Consider the following 19,460-nt stretch of genomic DNA (forward strand, 5'->3'; position numbering starts at 1 on the left):
ATACACTAAAGCTACTCTAATCAGTGACATTTTAGCTACTTGAATACACTAAAGCTACTCTAATCAGTGACATCTAAGCTACTTGAATACACTACATTTACTCTAATCAGTGACATCTAAGCTACTTGAATACACTACATTTACTCTAATCAGTGACATCTAAGCTACTTGAATACACTACATCTACTCTAATCAGTGACATTTTAGCTACTTGAATACACTACATACTCTAATCAGTGACATCTAAGCTACTTGAATACCCTACATTTACTTTAATCAGTGACATCTAAGCTACTTGAATACCCTACATCTACTCTAATCAGTGACATCTAAGCTACTTGAATACCCTACATCTACTCTAATCAGTGACATCAAACAACTAGGTACTTATTCGGCAGTGTCACCCTATCATAAATACAAACAGTGTGTTTTCGTGTTACTCGTCACGATGAACGACTAAAAACTGTAAGATAAAGCCTGATAACCCTAAGCCTTGATGAAGCAGGTCGCCTTCATGGGACCTAAAATACTCCGTATTTGCTATCTTTACATCGATTCATATTAAAATGATCATGAGTTTATCTTACTATGGGTATTTGGGAAAAGTAAAGCTGAATGTTCGTATGTGAAGAACTATCTATTGCAAGCCGTTGCAGCCGTTAGAAGATTTTAGAAACCAATGTGAGAAATACATGGTTTATAAAGATCTAAAGAACCAATCAGTGTTATGTATGATATATAAGGATATAAGAAACCAATTAGAGATATACATGATCTATATGATATATTGAAAATAAGTATACTATATCAAGAATTAACCAAATTCTTGCCTATTAAATAAATATTTCCTTGACAAATAAGTTATGTAACAGGAAGAATCCTAGAAGCTATCTTAAATATCTCTACAATAGGAAGATGTACAGAGCTAAGTAAAGACATGGATACTAGCTTGAAAATAGAGCTTAAAGCTTGCATAAGGGCTCGTCAGCGCACTCTATCTTGGGTCATCACTTGGGCCTATTCCCATGTCATTTTTATCTTGGATTTCAGTTCGACTTCGGTTGTTTTATGTCTTCCACTTTTCCTCCAGGAGCTCAAAACAGGATCTTTTGTGATGTAATCCTGTTCTTTACTTAGCACATGGCCTATCTACTTCCAGTTACTTCTATTCACCCCTACCATGATGTTTTCCTGTCTGTATTTCTTGTCACTTCTTTGTTTTAATTCTTTGTGGGCCACGGTACTCTAAGGATTATTGTAAACGTAAGTGGATGAACACAAGTAACTTCCTATCAATTACTTTATTTGTTTCCCGATAGTTTGATCCATAGAACAATACAGATCTTACATTGGTATTGAAGAGTTTCAGTTTTGTCTTGAGAAACATTTTGTTGGGTTTACACAAACGCATATCTAACTTTGTTTTTCCAAGCATTCATATCAGTCAGTGTGTGTTCCTCCTCAATAATTCTGGAGTATAGTGAAGTAGGGAGTGTTATGATTGGTTACTAAGGATCCCTTGCGTTGAACGAAAGACGTATGTGATGGTCCAAAGCTACAGCTAGAGTCAGAAGTGTTTGTGATTGGTGACTAAGCGTCCCTTGCGTTGAACAAAGATCATATGTGATGGTCCAGAGCTACAGCTGGACTTTAGAATGTTACGACTGGTTACAGATCGTTTTATAGTGAAAATAAATAAAACTTTATGATAATAATTCTCTCTCTCTCTACAAATAAAGTAAAAAGTGTAGTGAACAGTTACTAATATTGAGGAATTAATCAAACCTTTTTTCTCTCGTAAATTGTTGTTTATTAATAGAAATTACTAAAAGCCACAAGCAGCCTGTCAATGACAGGTCAAGAGAAATGATCCTAACAGAGAACTGATTATTAATGAACACGTTAGGAAACATTATGCTACTATACAATACAACTAGTCAGGATAAATGAGGTTATTAAACCACTCAACTAGTGATCAAGTTAGGGAAGATGATGCATGCTAATAAAGGCAATCTAGCTAATGATCATGCCAGAGGAGATAATATAAACAGTACACGTCTGAGTGGGTGGTGATGCTAATATGTTTCAGTTAGCAAAACAGCAGTGTGTGTGTGTGTGTGTATGAATGGAATTTTCTTTTCTCCATTTGAGTGATGATGCTTGTTTTATTTTCCCTGTCGTCATAATTAAACACTTGAACCCTGGAGTGGGAAGTTTCTCATCCTGGAGTTGAGGGACACTACAGGCATACTGGTTACACTAAAGTATTGTGATTCGAATCTCTTGGTGTCATATTAGTCTTCTAAAGGAAGACAGCACAGTCACATTCTATTTGATTGTAACAGAATCCTGGTGTCATTAATACGTAATGGATAATAGGCTACGCCCTTTTTCTTACTCTGGTTTACTTGCTACTAGTTGGTTAAAAATTCGGCAAAGAAAAAAGCCAGAACAGCGAGCACCATTTGGGAGCTGCTTGGGAGTAGAACTACTTTACGGAGAGATGGAAATTAAAACAAAAAACCCTGTAGTTAGCTGTGGAGGCATCACAAGCCAACACACTGGTGTCAACCCTAAATATTCCAGAAGGCAGGTACAAAAACATCAAGACATCTTCCGTACAGAGCGATAAATCTGCATTGGAAACGAGAGTAGTTTCTGCAGATTGCTACTCACATTGATTGGGTACCAATGTAGGTCTGGTATCAGTGTCTTTGATAATCATTCATACTGGTCCACTGCTTATTATTTTACTGTTTTTTACAGTACTCATCTTACAGCACTATACAGATACTTAAAGAATATGGAGATGTTACACAAAGTTGCCATAAATAATATGAACATAATGCCCCGTTAGTAGGCTTAGCTACATGTGATGTATAATATTTTGTAGATTGTAAATGCTTACCACACACACACACACACACAAAATCCCAAGCAAGATATTAAATAAAAATGTAAACTTCATCAAATGTAAAGCTACGACATAATTGGCACGATCTTAAGTAAATATGCGCCCATCATGACAAATAGAAATTGTTTGCGTCGTCATATAAAACAGTTCTTCGACTTAATTGTATTCTTTTTTTTTTAGTAGGCTTAGCTACATGTTATGTATAATATTTTGTAGATTGTTAATGCTTATCACACACATGTTTGTGTCGTCATATAAGACAGTTCTTCGACTTAATTGTATTCTATTTTAATTATGTCACCTTTTTCTCAGCTGGGAATAATTTATCAAATTATCAGATAAGTTGGAACATAAAACTTTTCTCGTGTACACCAAGAGAGTTTTCGACACTAATGTAAAAACTACTGAGCATTACTGAAAATCGTAAAATTGCAAACAACCATTTAACAAAATTGTAATAACATACATAACATTCCTAAGGTTCAATTAGCATACAGAAATTGAACACAATAGGCCTTGAGCTAACTCTGCTTCCTTCTGTTTGTTTGTTTGTTCTCATTTCCGACTCGTTCTGATAACATATGTTAATTAACATCGTAACTTTCATCCAGTTAAAAGTCGATCTCGTAAATTTACATATTATGGCACATCACCTCGTCGAAGAAAAGTTAAAATACAGAAAACATATCTATTGAAATTGTTCTCATTCAGTACATTTAAATCATGTTTAATAGGTCTGATGAAGACAAGGCTGATTTACTTCACGATCTAAGCAGTGGTATAACTACAAAATATGGGGCTCCCCGCATGAAAAGTAACAGGGCCTCCTACATTTATTTCCTTGTAATTGTAGTTACGATTCTGGCTGATTGATATTATCAACTTAACAGAATAACGCAACTGCCCTTTAGCTCAATCAGATTTAATTGTCTCTTTCCTTGTCCGCAATTCTTAAGTTTACCAGGCCCTTTGGGTCTCTTTTGGTTCGCCCCATCCCACAATTGCGATAGCTGTGGGGAAATACTTACTCCACTGGATTTAAGACATTATCGACAGAACCAAGCTATTAAATATTAAAATTATATACCCTTCATAAGAATAATGTTAAAATTACTTTACAGCTTTTTATTCTAATTGTTGTAATCGTACTGTAACTCAAGTCACTTAGTTATGTATATTTAAAACTATTTAGGCTGTGTGGGTCTGTGTTGAGTGTATACGTCGTAGATCACAGATGTCTACCAGCCAACCCCGAAGACAACCAGACCGAGAAATCGCTTATCAGAATCAATATTTAGCGCCACCTGGTAGTAGAAAGCAACAGCAGGGATACAAAGAAGAAGCTTCTGGAGAAGATTTGGTAAGTTGTATAGGGTAAAATGTCACAGCCAAAACATTTAATTAAACGTTTATCTGTTAATTGTTTAAGAAATTCTATATATTAATCATATTTGTAAATACTTGAATCGGTTATGAATATAAAATCGATAATAAGATAACTTACTAGCTAGGTAGACAAGATTTAACCATTAGTACATTCAGTTTAAGTTTATTATCGTGATAGTTTAATGATAGGTTTGCTTGTTACAATAACATTAGTTCATTTGCGTAAAAACGCCATTGGAAGGTTTGTTTGTTTGTGGTTAAGCCCAAAACTACACAACTGGCTATCTGTGCTCTGCCCACCACGGGTATCGAAACCCGAGTTCTAGCGTTGTAAATCCATAGACTTACCGCTGTGCCACTGTACAAGTTATAATTTCCTCTTTTAGTGCAATAGTTGTTTTTTACAAGTTTTAGTTTCCTTTTTAGTGCAATAGTTGTTTTTACAATTTTTAGTGCAATAGTTGTTTTTTACAAGTTAAATTTCCTCTTTTAGTGCCATAGTTGTTTTTTACAAGTTTTGGTTTCCTTTTTTAGTGCAATAGTTGTTCTTACAAGTTTTTGTTAATTTCCTGCTTTCACTTTTTTCTATATTACTAGTTCTATTATTAACATTTATTTATCTATTTCCCTATTATTTTTATATCATTTTACTATTTTTGATCGAGATTATAGCCGACACACTCCACGTATCTTTAATTTACTATTATTTTATAGTACATTGAAGTGTGACAATTTACGTGATGTAAATTTAAGTGAGGAGTGATTTTTTTACTTTGTATTTTATTGTAGATTCCTTTCTGTACTTTCCAATGTGTATTTTTTAATATTTTTTACGTAATTAACTTGTTTTTAAATATCTGATTCCAACAAAGTTTATTCTTCTTAAAAATTCTGCTATAGCTGAAACAGTAGATGATATCCCATAAAGATAACAAAATAAATAAAGTAGCTTGACATTACTCACATTGCATCATCTAATCCATTCGCTGTAAATATAAATTTACATTCAATTTGACTCCTAATTCATTTAAGAATCGTCACTGAGTTACACTGTTGCGGTACAGTTAGGAGATAAGTATTCAGTTTTACAGCCTGTGAATAAAATGATGCAACGTGAGTAATGCCAGGCTGCTTTATTTTGCATTGTTTATGATATATCACTTAGTGTTTAATCTAAAGCAGATTTTTTTCCTCACAAGCATTACTGAATGCATTTTACGTATTTTTTGTGTGGTACATCAACCCTAGACACTTACATTGTGGTTTAGATAGAAATGTATTACATTTGATACATTTATTAATAAATGTCACTTCCCTAAGCACATAGTCACTAGAATCTTAGTCAAATATCAAAAACACCAACTCGATAATAGGTAAAAGAAAGGAAAAACAACATAAACTCCATAAAGGAAACAAAATGCACAAATGCAGACATACTAATAGTTGGCTTACCATACCATGGTTATGCAAACAAAAATACCATAATCATATGGAAACATGTTTCAGAAAAATACATTATAAACAGTAAAGTTACTCTTATTCAAAAACCGAGCACTAAGTTCAAGGATCATCAAATGAAGGTTTATTGTGACAACTTCAAAGACATAAGCAACTACAAGTACCAACGCGATCGATACGACAGCACATACATAGGCAAAAAGGGACGCAACATAAACATCAGAATCAAAGAACATAACAATCCCTTATCACACACTTACGTACACACCATAACAAATCAACATCCAATTAACATGAGATTCTTTAAAATATTATGCAATGAGAACAACTTTTGTAGAAGAAAAATAAGAAGCATTGATTATTCGTGAAATAAAATCAAATTTAAATTAAGCTGAATTGGAACAAAATGGCCGCGCAATATTTCATGCAATAGACGACAGTTACCTAAAGATGGCCACGTGAGTGGTCGAAACATAATGGTCAAACAAAAATTATATAAACAATCAACTCAAAAGCTGTACCTCTAACCATTTATACTCTGACCAATACTTTTACTTATTCTTTTCTCTTTTTACTTTGGTTGCAAAACTACTGCTTTTTGATATATATATATATACATATGTTTCTATTTCAGCAAAATCAAGATGGAAGGCGTCTACACTCCAAATCTCGTAAGACATTTGAATCATATTTAACTAGGATCCAAGCTTCTATTCCTTGAAACACTTATTCCCATTTCATCTGCGTTTATGTTTTTTCTCAAACATTCAAATCTACTAAGAAATGGCTGTAAATTCAAACGAACTAAAACTTTTTCATTTTATGGTTAAATGAAACAAGTAATCACTACTATGGAAACAACATAATTTATTATTCTTAACTTTCTTTAACGCAAACTGAAGTATATTACGAGACATTTCTATTAAAGTACATAAAATAACGACCTACATCTACAGAATGTATATCTTTATTAGCTTAATGTTTTGCTATTACAGATTAGTGAGGAATTATCGATATCTCATTAGTTTGGTTTGAATTTCGCGCAAAGCTACACGAGGGCTATCTGCGCTAGCCGTCCCTAATTTAGCAGCGAAAGACTAGAGGAAAGGCAGCTAGTCATCACCACCCACTTTATCTCTTGAGCTACTCTTTTACCAACGAATAGTTGGATTTACCGTCACATTATAATGCCCCCACAGCTAAAGGGGCAAGCATGTTTGGTGGGACGTGGATTCGAGCCCATATCCTACAAGTTCACTAATCCAATTGAATCAGTAATAGCAAAACATTAAGCTAATAAAAATATACATTCTGTAGACATAGGTCGTTATTTTATGTACTTTAATAGAAATGGCAAAGTTTTTTTTATTAAGAAATGTGTATATTTTATCATTGACAACGTTTATGTTTAATTAAAAGTAATACAATATAAATATATATTCAAGTTAGTAATGATATTTTAAACCAATTTTTTCGCGAACTAGATTTGTTAGCTCTTGTTTTTAAATTGTTAATACATATTTAGCCTTGAGAATTAAGTTACAAAATTTTCAATCGTTTTAATGAGAATCAAATTGAAAGTTTTATATTACTACATCGCTCGCTTTCTTCTACCACTTTGTAAGGTTCAGTTTATGTGTGAGCTGAAGTTTTAAAGACAATTATACATACATACCGTCAGGAAAACGATTAATAACGAAAGTCATATATGATACAAATGTGTTTAAAATAAAGAAGGGATTCGAAATAAAGTAGTTTGCACTTAAAATTCGATAACGAATGAATAAACACAATTTAACATTTCATGCATCACTCGATAAAAGGAAAAGCTTTTAGCAGAGATTTAATTATATCAGTGTTTTAACGAACGATGAAAACCATTTACACTAATAAGATTTAATTATATATTGTGTCTTTAGGAACGAGTCGGATAGGTCAAGCACAACAGGCAGATTCCAAAAGGGGAGAACACTCTGGAGAGAGTAGAATGCAAAGAAACGATTCCCATATTAGCGTATCGCAAGATGCACAGAACTACCGCACAATAAAAAAACAATTTTCTCATGACGCTGTGGACCAACCTCCACTACCTTGGGCTCCTGTTTCTGTGACAACACATTCATCTGATCAGCAAAAATCATATCAACCACCCTTACCCTGGGCTCCTATTACCACAGCACCATCTCATCAAATGAGGCTTCAACAAACATTTGAGTCTTCCCACAAAGGTAGTCCTTTGCAACATTCAAGCTCAGCTGACGTTGAGCCTATGCTTTATTCTAATACTCAGTACAGTATTTCAAACAGAAGTCATGTAACTACTAGTGAAGGTGCTAGTGGACAGTCTTCTTTTTTCTCCTCAGAAAAGATGGCTTCTTATTCTTCTATGACTCAGGATATTCCTCAGCAGCAGCAGAAACAGCAACAAGCACTCTCATACCAATCACCGAAATCAAGCATCAATGAATTACAAAATCAGAAGAAACAGAAACAACGGTCTGATAGTCAGGAATGGTCCCCAATGATGGACCTTTCTCCTATTGTTGATGTCTCACCTTCTCTGGAAGCAGCAGAACAGGAATTAATGGAAAAATACCAAGATTATATTCCTCCGATGTCTATGCCAAGAGTAACCAGTGGCACTATTCCCGAAATGCTAGAAAATTTTCAAAGGTCTGTACAGCAAACGCCTGAAGACCCTCAGCTCAAGATGCAGCATTTCTCATCCTTAGATGCACGCCATTTATCTGCAACTTCCACAGAAGTAGCCAAAGCTGGTAAGGTCATTCCTATGACGATAGTTAATCAGCCTTCTCGGACGACTGAAAGAACTCGGCCAATGCCCAAAGAACAAGTAGCCCCTTTCTCTACGGTACAGATAGCGTCTACTTCTCAATCTCAAAGTTCAAAAGCTAGTAGCATCCGTAGAGTCCACAGGAGGTTGCCTCAGCCCACTTTAGAGCAAATGCAAGAAGCTATAGCACTGGCAGCTCAAACCCCAAAGTTCAAATTATCCCATAATCGTGGTCAAACAGGGTCTCCACAAACTCCGAAGGGTTTAGTCAGTAGTGCAGAAGGGAAAAATGTATCAAGACAAAAATTAATGGATAAAAGTCCAGTTGTTCAACAGCAGCACCAGTCTTTTGCACATTCAGAAATAGAACAAAGAGGTGAAATGATGAAAAGGACAGCAGCCGATTCGGATAAAAGTGTTCTTCGTTCTCAGACCTCTGGTTTGAACGTTTCCACAGCATCGGCTTTTGGTCTACAATCTTATGGTGAAACACACAGCCTAACTTTGCCCTCTACAACCACTTACCAATCTACAAGTCTACCGTATGATAGTGGCCTTCAAGCTATGTCTTCAACATTAGGAATGATGTACGGCAGTAGTCAACCATTATTGATGGCTTCGTCCCAGATATACCCATTGGGACCGGAGAGAGATATTTTAAATACTAGAGGACTAGAAACAACAAGCCTTAGCTACAGCAGATCGTCTTCTGTTCCTGACTCTGTCAGCAAGATCGGGGTACACAGTCTCGGAACAAGAGATAAGGTAAATTTATAAATGTCTGGTGATTCGAGCAATTCATACCGTGAATAAATTAATTTTCAAGCAATACTTGTCTCCACTCAACATCTTTAATGTAAAAATAAAACAAAAAACATTTACTCAAACAGCCCATAAATACATAGTACACCTTCACATCTATAATCTAGTTTCACACCAACGTTTTACTTAATGATTACATAGTAGCAAGAAACAATTAGAACAGTTTTTAAATTACCTGTTTGTACTTTTTATTTTGTGATTAATAAGTATTGTAATATTAAAAATACTAATAAATGTTATACTGTTATATGAGGTGGCTTTTTAAGTAAACCCGAGTTAATTTTTTGCATTTTGGGCTTTTTTTAAATTTAAATGATAAAACATTAAGGTCACAAATGAACGTAAACTGAAAAACAACAACAACAACTTTAGCAGTTCTAAGAGGTCATTCTTCTCTCACATTGTATTTTGCTATTAGAGTTGATCTGTACAACATTAGTTACAAGGGAAGTGCTCCTTAGTAGTAGTATTGCCCTATCATCTTAAGACTTATAAAGCTGGTTCATTTTATTTTCACCAACCTTTAATCTGTACCGTGATATAAACTTTATTCACTAGCCCAGCTGAGTTGTATCGTTGTATCAGCTCAAGATCGATATGTAGCGTTATGGCTGTTAAATTTGTAATGCATATTTTTCGTTCATGAAATACGTTTATATCATGCTAATTTTATGTTACTGTACGAATAGATGTGCACGGTGCCATCTGATGGTTCTTTTGGAAGTAGTTTTGTACTGTACTATTAATAATATTAATATAGAGTTCGAATAATCTTAAGTCATATAGATATTTAATAGTTTAAAAAATCTATGCATAACATAAGCAGATCATTATCTGTTTATCTCCCCGATGATATCAGGAATTAATTTTAAATATCCGAGAACGTTATATATTAATATTTTGTCTAAAGACAAGACTTTGATAATTCTTTCTGTTAGACTGATTTTTATACCATCTTTAAAGTTTAAATAACACAACTGTAAAACATTTTAAAACAACTAGGAAGTAGGAATGGGAGAACTAAAAAGTAAGGAAATAAGGTAGGAATAGGCTGGTTAGCATTACAACACTTGGTGCTTTTTAACAAGGTGCAACCTCAAAGTGGGGTGTGGCCATCGTACCGCCAATTCCTACTTTGTTTCCTTTTTTTGTAACTTGGTAATTGTTTAAACTAAATGAAAGGTGTATATAGCTAAATTTCTCTGATTTAAAGTTTGTTTCAATAACCAAGTACAGATACATATATGTAATCGAATTACGTGACTCTAACGAAATGCTTGACATCGTAAGAGAGTGTTTGATGTCGGAGGTGAGACAAGAAGCTCCAATAGTCATAACTTGCTTACGAGAGATATTATGGCTATCTGACTGGTAAGGGGTGGGCCAAAAAATAATATCAAAACTACTGATTTTTGAAAATTGAAAATTTGTTGAGCATTTAAAAAGAATTAGCAACTCATAAAACAAAATTCAAGTCTATAAATGGATCAAAGTTCAAAGTAAGGGAACAAGGTAAGAATGGGTGGGAAAACATTACAACATTTGGTGGTTTTTGAAAATGTGCAACCTCAAAGTGAGTGTGGCCATCGTTCCAGTCATTCCTACTTTGTGTTTTACTTTGAACTTTTGAAAAATTGTTTACCCTTGTCATAAATTTTTTGGTACTAAGTCTTGAGAGTGACTAGGCTCTAGGCCTATCCTTGTCGTAGCTTTTCTTAGAGCAGTCTCTCGACATTTCCTGGCTTTGCTGTATCTTTGATATAGTTTTCTTCCATCTAGCCAACCAGGGTGGCAGCCTTTTCGTTGGATGTGTTAGTGGCTAAGGCTTGTTTCCAATATTCATCATTTCTAACCTTATCTTTATTCTTGCAGTAATTCTCTCTAGCTGGGTCAAAGACTTTTCAAGATTATCAACATAAGATTTTAATTAGAACCTAGATCTAGAGAATGTACGTAATCCATGTTTTTCTACTTATCTGTTACAGTTACAGGCTGATCACATAACACATGAACATAAGAAATCGTGCCCCTGCACGTAATATGAGGGCGGATTGTTACTTGGCAACTCACAGATCTTGCTCGTAATCATATAATATAGCTACAAGTGTATTGTTATCTCGTTAGTAGTGTTGCAAAATGGTTATTGTTATTACTTGCTATTACCAAGGATATAAGTAAAACTAAGACCTTCACATACATGCATCTCAGAACATTTACGCACTAAACAAATTATTGTCTTTCCCATTACTATATACATCTTCTAAAACCCAAGATTTCAAAGAAAAAAAATACGCAGAATGCTACTCATCTAAAATAAATGAATAATGTCATCTTTAATTATCAAAGAGCTTGCACTTATTCTTCGGAAAGTTTTAAACAAAACTTTTCATCTGACTGAAATGAATAACACTTTTAGCTAAGGCAGAGTAATTAAATCATGTGCATTTAGATTTGCATAAGGTGAAGGCAGGAGATAGCTATGCCTTTCCAACTACGTTAGTCAGTCAGTCAGTCAGATTGATAAATTTGCGGGCTTGTTAAATTTTTGTTTTTGCTCTACCGACTTTATCAAGTACTTTTGTGGCTTGATGCTCTGCAGTTGATTTATTTACTATTCAACAGTGAGTGTAAATTGCTTATAACGTTTTGTTCACGTGCTATTTGCAGTGTGTTTGAGATTTTAATTTGTATTCACATATTGCACATCTGACCCATTCCTACTATAAGTACTACCGCACTTATGACATCTTTGTGAATACTGTTCGTGCAAAAGTTGATTAATATTAATAGATAACTTATTATTGAACTGATGACAGCAGTAAATACAATATCTCTTAAAAGGTTTGTCATGAACCTTGTAAGTTTGCATTAATAAATTCATTACTTACAACGGTTTAACTTAAAATTTGTCCAGACTTTACCTTTAAAATACTAGATGTACTTTCGCAGAGTCCCCGAAAGTGATCTGTTTCAAGAGTAAATAAATCCAATATTAAGAGTAACAAATATTTTTATTTCTTGCTTTTGAAGTTCATGTGTCATGCTGCGTTGTAGCCTACAGAATGCATGATTATTTTTGTCATTCATGACACGCGTATGTTTTACAGACGTCATGACGGTACAAATTGCAACGTTAAGGGTCCCTTATGTGACGTCATGTTAGCGTCTACTGACTGAGTCACAGACAACAAACTACTGTATGATGGTACGAGTGATTAAAACAGTTGACCCCCCTCCAGGCCTCCTTTCGGAGAAATGATTTACAAAGCTTGTCATTGTTTGTCGAGGATAAAAATTCATCTTAAACTTTTCACGTTGTTTTACGTTTTTTTTAATGCTTTTTCGTTAACTTTAATATCAAACTACAAAATGCAAAAATACAAAGCACGAGTTTAGTTTTAACCACTTTATACTTCAAAATAATTATATGAACAAAAGATATGAGGCTCTTGAACGAGGTTGCGTTTGAATTCCTTTCTTTGTCTTATAAAAATATCTTTTGTTATGTACTAATAATAAAATTACAAGGATGTGTTACAATGATAATTTTTATTTGATTTCTAGACGTGAAATAATCATTAAAATTATGTACAGCTGTAAAAAAATGAAGTGAGAAAGTTACAAAACATAATTTCGTTTTCAAAAGCTACCAATATAATTATTTTACGTTACTGACTAATGTTGTGTGTAAGTGGTTTATATCAATATTGTGGATAATGACATAGAAAATATATAATTATATAAAAAATGTTCCGATATATATATATATATATACTACAATGACTTTTTTCTTTTTTTACAAATGTGTCATTCTGGGTATTTCTTCCAGAAGGCAAAGTTTTTTTCTTCACAAATAGACCATGCAATGTGAAACATATACTTAATATGTTCCCAGGGTTGATTATTACTATAATTTGGATTTGAAATGCTTATTTTTGAACGCTTTTACACTGAAAGTAGAATTTTTTCACTGAATATTTACGGAAACACAGTCATTTTTGTTTCTTTCTGTCCTTACAAAAATATATTGTTTTTTACGTTTATTACAGTCTTACAAAAGTTTATAAAGTTAACGTTATATTTACGCATAGCGACACAAACGCACATACCAACTGGCCTTATATTTGTATAATGTTCTATTGCTACCCGATGTTTTGCTTTTTCTGACTATAACATACGGCACTTTGTCTTCCAGCAGTCGCATTTCATCTGAATGCCTATGAAGACCGTTTTCGCCTTATTAGAGCATGAGAGGTCGGCATACATGTTTCTCTTGCAAATTTTTCAGCTTCCCATTTAGCTTTACTCTTGCATTGTCTGGCCCATACATCTAGGTTATAATCTTACCATGCAGTTCTACCATATACCAACCATCCTGAAGTTTATGCGGTGCTGTTTGCGAGTCACATGTTGGTGACACTGTCTATTTGTGGCTCATTGCTTTCGGATATCCAGAGGAAATCTTTCTTTATGACTTCTATTTCCATCCTTCCTCAGCTTGAAAGGAAGCTTGAATGCTCCATCAGCCGTATGCAGAATGTTTATGCTCCACAAGACGATTAGTGCCCAACAAGCTTTCTCCATATCTATGATTAAGGAACTATCTGTGACTATAGTAAGAGGTGATTGTCCTCCATGTTTTTAAATGGGTATTAAATGGAAGTTACTGCTTCACCCTCTGTCCAATATACTTTTGTCTAGATTAACTTCCACAGTTCTCAGTGGCGTCAGGTATTTAGTCTACATGAGGCCTCTGAAATCAGGTTGTGAGGGATTAACTGAGTAATGGATAATTTTGCTTTTAAGTGATGTTGGTGTTTTGTGATGCTTCTGAGACTTTTGAGGTTTAATAGGGCTTTGATGAAGTGGTTGTAATTCACCCTGTGACTTGTCTTCAGTAAGTTTGTTGTGTCTTTGTAAGCTTATCTAACTTTATAGCACTCATTGTAGTACTTATTTGTAGTGCATACTTTAGGATGGAGTGGATAAGACTTCGGTACAGCATAAACAGTTGACGTTCTACAACTCTATTTCGTGTTGCAACTTTTAGTGAACTGATGCCTTTGGTAGCTCTGTTTATTATAGTGTTAATGTAATTGAAGTCAAAGGTCGCCTCCAGATACTTTAATGTTTCTTTTAAATAGCGATGCCAACTAAGGATGTTTGTTTTTGAACTTGCAGAGTGGGGACTATTCCTATGATATTACACATGCTAATAGAAGGTTACATTTTGTTTTATATTTCAGCTTTGTTAGAGCTTCTGCTGTATACCAGAATGATGTTTGTCAGCGAAGGTTAACACGCGACATCTTAACACAAAAGTATTGATCTTTCACAGACCTGGGAAAACTTTAAGACCCAATAAAAACTGAGAGTTAACTGCAAAACATCAGACGATTTTTATGGACTAAGGTGAGATTCTCCATTCAAAGGCTTAGGAACTTACTATTAAGAAAACGTTGACGTTGTTTCAGAATGGCGTATGGTAAGTTAGGTATTTAAAATAGACAAAACAATTGAAGTTATGAGCAAGATATCTAAAAACAAGTAAAGAAAAACAAATTGCAAGCAAGACGCTGAAAAACAGATAAATAAAGGCCGGCTATGAGATATAAAAACAGAGTAATACAGATAGGTTGTGAGTATGATATAAAGAACAAGTAAAGAAAAATCGAATATGAGATACATAAAAACGAGTAATACAGACAGATTGTGAGTATGATATACAACTGACAAAGACAGATTTGCTGGTTTTAGAATTTCATGCAAAGGAAAGCGGTGGTATAAGACTAATTATTGAATTCTGTATTTGGTATTTTTCAACCTGAATGTGACGTTATGCGACATATGGCTAAATGACTGGCTCAAAGACTTGAAAGCTCCATAATTTGGAGTTGCTACCCAAATGTAAGACAACCATTTAGTAGCAGTCGCTGTCGAGGCGCCCACTTTTAAATAACGATATTCATTGTCACTTTTATCAGACATCCACAGAGGAAAGTGCGTAGTGTTCAAAGGCACATCATAGGTCCGACACATTAACCACTACGCCACTTCTGGCTAATTACCTATTAGCCTACTGCCCCTTAATAACTACCATATGCAAATACTAACATACGTATACGCGTAAATATACGTAAACTAATATATTTTTGTATATATTTGAAACGTGCTATTGGGTTAAAGCCACAGAAAACATTTGATCTGGAGGATGCTGTTAACTGACTGTGTTATACTTGGTCATTAGGGACGATTATATCTACAGCCTAGGGGTCTCTGACCTGTTTGTTTAGCCAGTCTCACATAAAGTGCTGCTTTGGTTGAAAATATAAACACCACAAGTACTTTTGGTAAGTTTGTGATAATTGGTTATAAATTGTTGTGGTTATTAGTAGCGTCTAGGATTACCTAATAATTTATAATATTTTATTTATAACAATAGCAATTCTCAAGATTCAGTTTGCTTAGCGATTAAGATTTGGCTTACATACTTACACTAAGTACTAATACAACAGTTCCCCGGTGAGAAAGCGATAAGTTTACGGACTTACTACGCTTAACTTTGGGTTTCGATTCCTCGTGATGAACACAGCAGATAGTACAATGTGGCTTGGCTCTACAAGAAAAACAAACTCAAGTTTTTTTGTAATCGTAGAGATTACTGACATATATCAGTTCTTCACACTAAAAAGAGTAATGGAGGCCCAGTTTTGAATAAAATACTGCTTTTGAAAACAGTTTAAACAGGTAGAGTCAAGATCAGTTCCTCTTTGGTCTCTTTAAATCTCAAAACACTCTTAGTAGCTGGTCAACCTTTTCACTCAGTTTCTGCAGAGTCTCCGTGTCAAAGTTCCGAATACTTTATTATTAATTTTATTTCCTATATAGTTGACCTTACGATGTGTGATGTTGTTAAATACAGTTTTTTGTTTGCTTCAGGTATATGTTCACCATAAATACTATCATAACTTTATAGGTTATTATAAGATTAATCCTTTTAGGTGTAATTGGCTGTATATTATAATATACTCTGCTGTCATATAATGTTCTACCTCTTTGATAAGTTTTACCACTAGTATTTAGTAGATCTGCCCTTTGAAATATTTAAGGTAGGAAAACGGTTACACATATTAAACACTGAAAGGAAAATCTGAACTTTGATCTTGTGGGATTACATCCAATTCCTGATGAAGAAGTTGGATGAAGGTGTCCCTAGAAATTAGTTGTTTGGGAAACACTTTTGCGGTAATGATCAGAAATGAACCATATGTTCTTTACAGAATGCATATCCAGCAGTTGACTTGACCACGAACATTGATAATGCCCTGTCCCTCAAGTTATCTTTGTGTGATTCAAGTTGAATGAAAGTACTACCTTTTCTTGCCTGGTAAGCTCGCCGTTGGTATAAACAAGCAGAAATTGTGACAAATCGAGCAGCTGTAGCCCCTCTTTTTTTATATTTCCAACCAAGATCGTCCAACTGCTTAAATGATTCCTTACACCATAACATAAATACCACAGCAATTTCCCGTAACTTGCTTGTAGTTCAACGAAAGTTCCTTGGATAACAGTTGGAAATGTCGAGTGCGTTCACTCTCTCTCTGACCGAAACTTATGCAAATCTGGGCTTGTTGGCAAAACACTTACAGTATTATAACAGAGGACGTGATTGTGATGTTCACTGCTTTTTACGCTATCGTCTAACTACTCTGCTGTCGTAATTCATTGTAGGTAAATTTCTATTGAACTTTTGGAACTGATAAGCACATATTCTGTAACAGTAGTGGCTGTTGCGGGCCGGAACGAGCGAGGTCCGGTGGCTAGTGTGTACCAGACACATCCCATTACCTGAAGAGAAAAAAATCGGGACCCACATTTTGGGGCTGCGAGTACGTTATGAGGGTGACAGTGAAATATTTCTATTCTTTCGGACAAGAGCAGACCAGAAGTTAGGGGTAGACTAGTTACATAACCTCTAGTCTATAAATTCAAGATTACGAACAGCTAGAGCAGTTAGTCCTTGAATACCTTCCTAAGAATATCTAGAAATAAAGAACAAAACATTTATTCTCAAGGCACGAAAACATGGCTCTCTTGCTTTTATTGTTTCTTGACATGACTGGTACTGCATTGGACAGCAATATTACATGTGACTTGGCGATTTCTTGCTGACTTTGACTACCCTCTCGTCACCCAACTACATGGTTTTATTAAAATACCGTTAATTCCTGGGATCCTATCATTCTTGGTACGTCTGTTTGTATTATGTTAATATTTAGCGAGCTATACCCATATTGATGGGTTATGGTTACTTGCATATGACGTTATGGAGATGGTTGATTTGTATATTGGTGTTGTCTATTTACTCATTGATAGAATGTGTAGAATGCTGTTGTGATTTTTCCATTTACAATAATATTGTTAGGCATACTTCGAGTTTTGTATTCCGTGGAATCCTTTAAATTGGGTATTTCGCTTGACGAAAAGCTCTTAAAAGAGTTTATAATATTGTAATTTGAACAAACCTCAATATGTAGAGAAAATATTAGCTTGCTTGTTTATTTTAGAGCAAAGCCAAATTGGCCTATCTGTTATGTTCATTTTGGAGAATCGAACCCCTCCATATTGGCGTTGTAAGTTCGTTCACTTACCTCCGTCCCGACGGGGGACAGGAAATATTAGCCTGAAAATCCCTCCCTTTTTTTACTTGGTAGTAAATGCTTTAATAGAAGCTGATTAAATTATCTTTCTCTTCTTAGAGTGTAAACGTATTTTTTAATCTAAGTAGTTTTAATGAACTGTTGGTTTTTCTTCAGACAGGAGATTCGTCTGACGCACAGAGTGATACGGGAAGCACGATGTCGGCCAAACTTCGACACACCTTTCCATACATGTCTTCAAGCCAGGAAATACCTTCCGCGGCAGTCGTTCCCCACCGAAAAGATCGGAAACGAAATTTATCTGTTGGAAGTAACCCAATTGTTATTGAAGAGAGAACTCAATATAGGCCTTTTCCTCAACGAGCGTCTTCTTTAGAAGAACGTGGTCCTATTTCGGTGGGTTCTAATGTTGTAGGTGCCAATTCCCTTTCTTACGTTCCAATCTATTCTTCTACAGAAGCGTATTTAGGTCGTCGGGCTGACTCCTTATCCGAGTATTATATGCCTAAAACAGACTACTATTCACGATCAGCACCAGGAGAACCAAGTCGCACAATAGCAAGCGATTTTTTGCCTCGAACAATGAGGCAACCTTCAGAGCTCGGTGTGGCCCGAGAAACTCTCCCCTCCTACATGTATAGTTTGAAGCAACGACTCTGGGATGAAATTAAAACGGTAACAGACGAAAGAAGACGACTCGCTGATTTACGCCATAAAAGTGAAACTGATATTACCTCTCTGTTGCCTCCTACCGATTACTTGAATGAACCGAATAGAAAAGCTCTGTACAGTGAAGGAAAACGGATAAGAATTCGTTCCGGACCTGTTAGAACCATTTCAACATCTGCGCAGACGTCTCCCCAAGACACAGACAGAGAGTTCTTTTATATCCACCCTTCTGCACATACCATGGAAAAAAGAAATATCCACTTTGCCAAAGGTTACAGGGATTTCTCTGACGACTTGACACGCTATGTGTTGGTTCCTTCAAAAACATTCGAGTCTTCCCATGAGAAGAAGTTGTCGGATGATTTACCTAGGCCATCATTGTATCCAGAAACATTCAGAGGTTTAGCTCGTCAAACAGGTTTCCATGCGCAAGATAATCCTCGAGACATCCTTGCACTTCGACTCAGGGAAACCGCCATATCTGATAACATTAGAGACCAAACAGCTTTATTAAACCGTTATAAACGAGGGCGAACAAGGTAAGAGTTGATTTCTAAACGTTATTCCAAAATTACCAAAAATGACTAAATCTGTGGTTTCCAACTGCTGAACACAACAAAAAATCAAAATTAAGACAACTGATCGATTTTATACATATAAAATATATACTCTATTCCTGTCCATTGGTGTTATTCTTAAAGTAATTTGCCTTTTTGTTTTGCTTTGAGTTTGTTTGTTTTGAATTTCGCGTAAAGCT

General features: G+C 35.0%; 1 protein-coding gene across 7 annotated transcripts in view; it reads left to right on the plus strand.

The window, feature by feature from the left end:
• LOC111086618 overlaps positions 1-19,460 on the plus strand; it is a 105,008-nt gene that overhangs the window by 44,447 nt on the left and 41,101 nt on the right. For all 7 annotated transcript variants that reach the window (XR_002611355.1, XR_002611356.1, XM_022390179.1 and 4 more), the window contains exons 3-6: positions 4,107-4,274; positions 6,393-6,429; positions 7,678-9,317; positions 18,191-19,242. Coding sequence is in view for 5 of the 7 variants with exons in the window: in XM_022390179.1 (XP_022245887.1) it covers positions 4,107-4,274; positions 6,393-6,429; positions 7,678-9,317; positions 18,191-19,242 (2,897 nt within the window). In the remaining 2 variants the exon portion in view is untranslated. The remainder of the gene's footprint in view (positions 1-4,106; positions 4,275-6,392; positions 6,430-7,677; positions 9,318-18,190; positions 19,243-19,460) is intronic.

This window comes from Limulus polyphemus, unplaced genomic scaffold (genome assembly GCF_000517525.1).
Source record: "Limulus polyphemus unplaced genomic scaffold, Limulus_polyphemus-2.1.2 Scaffold47, whole genome shotgun sequence".
Lineage (NCBI taxonomy): Eukaryota > Metazoa > Arthropoda > Merostomata > Xiphosura > Limulidae > Limulus > Limulus polyphemus.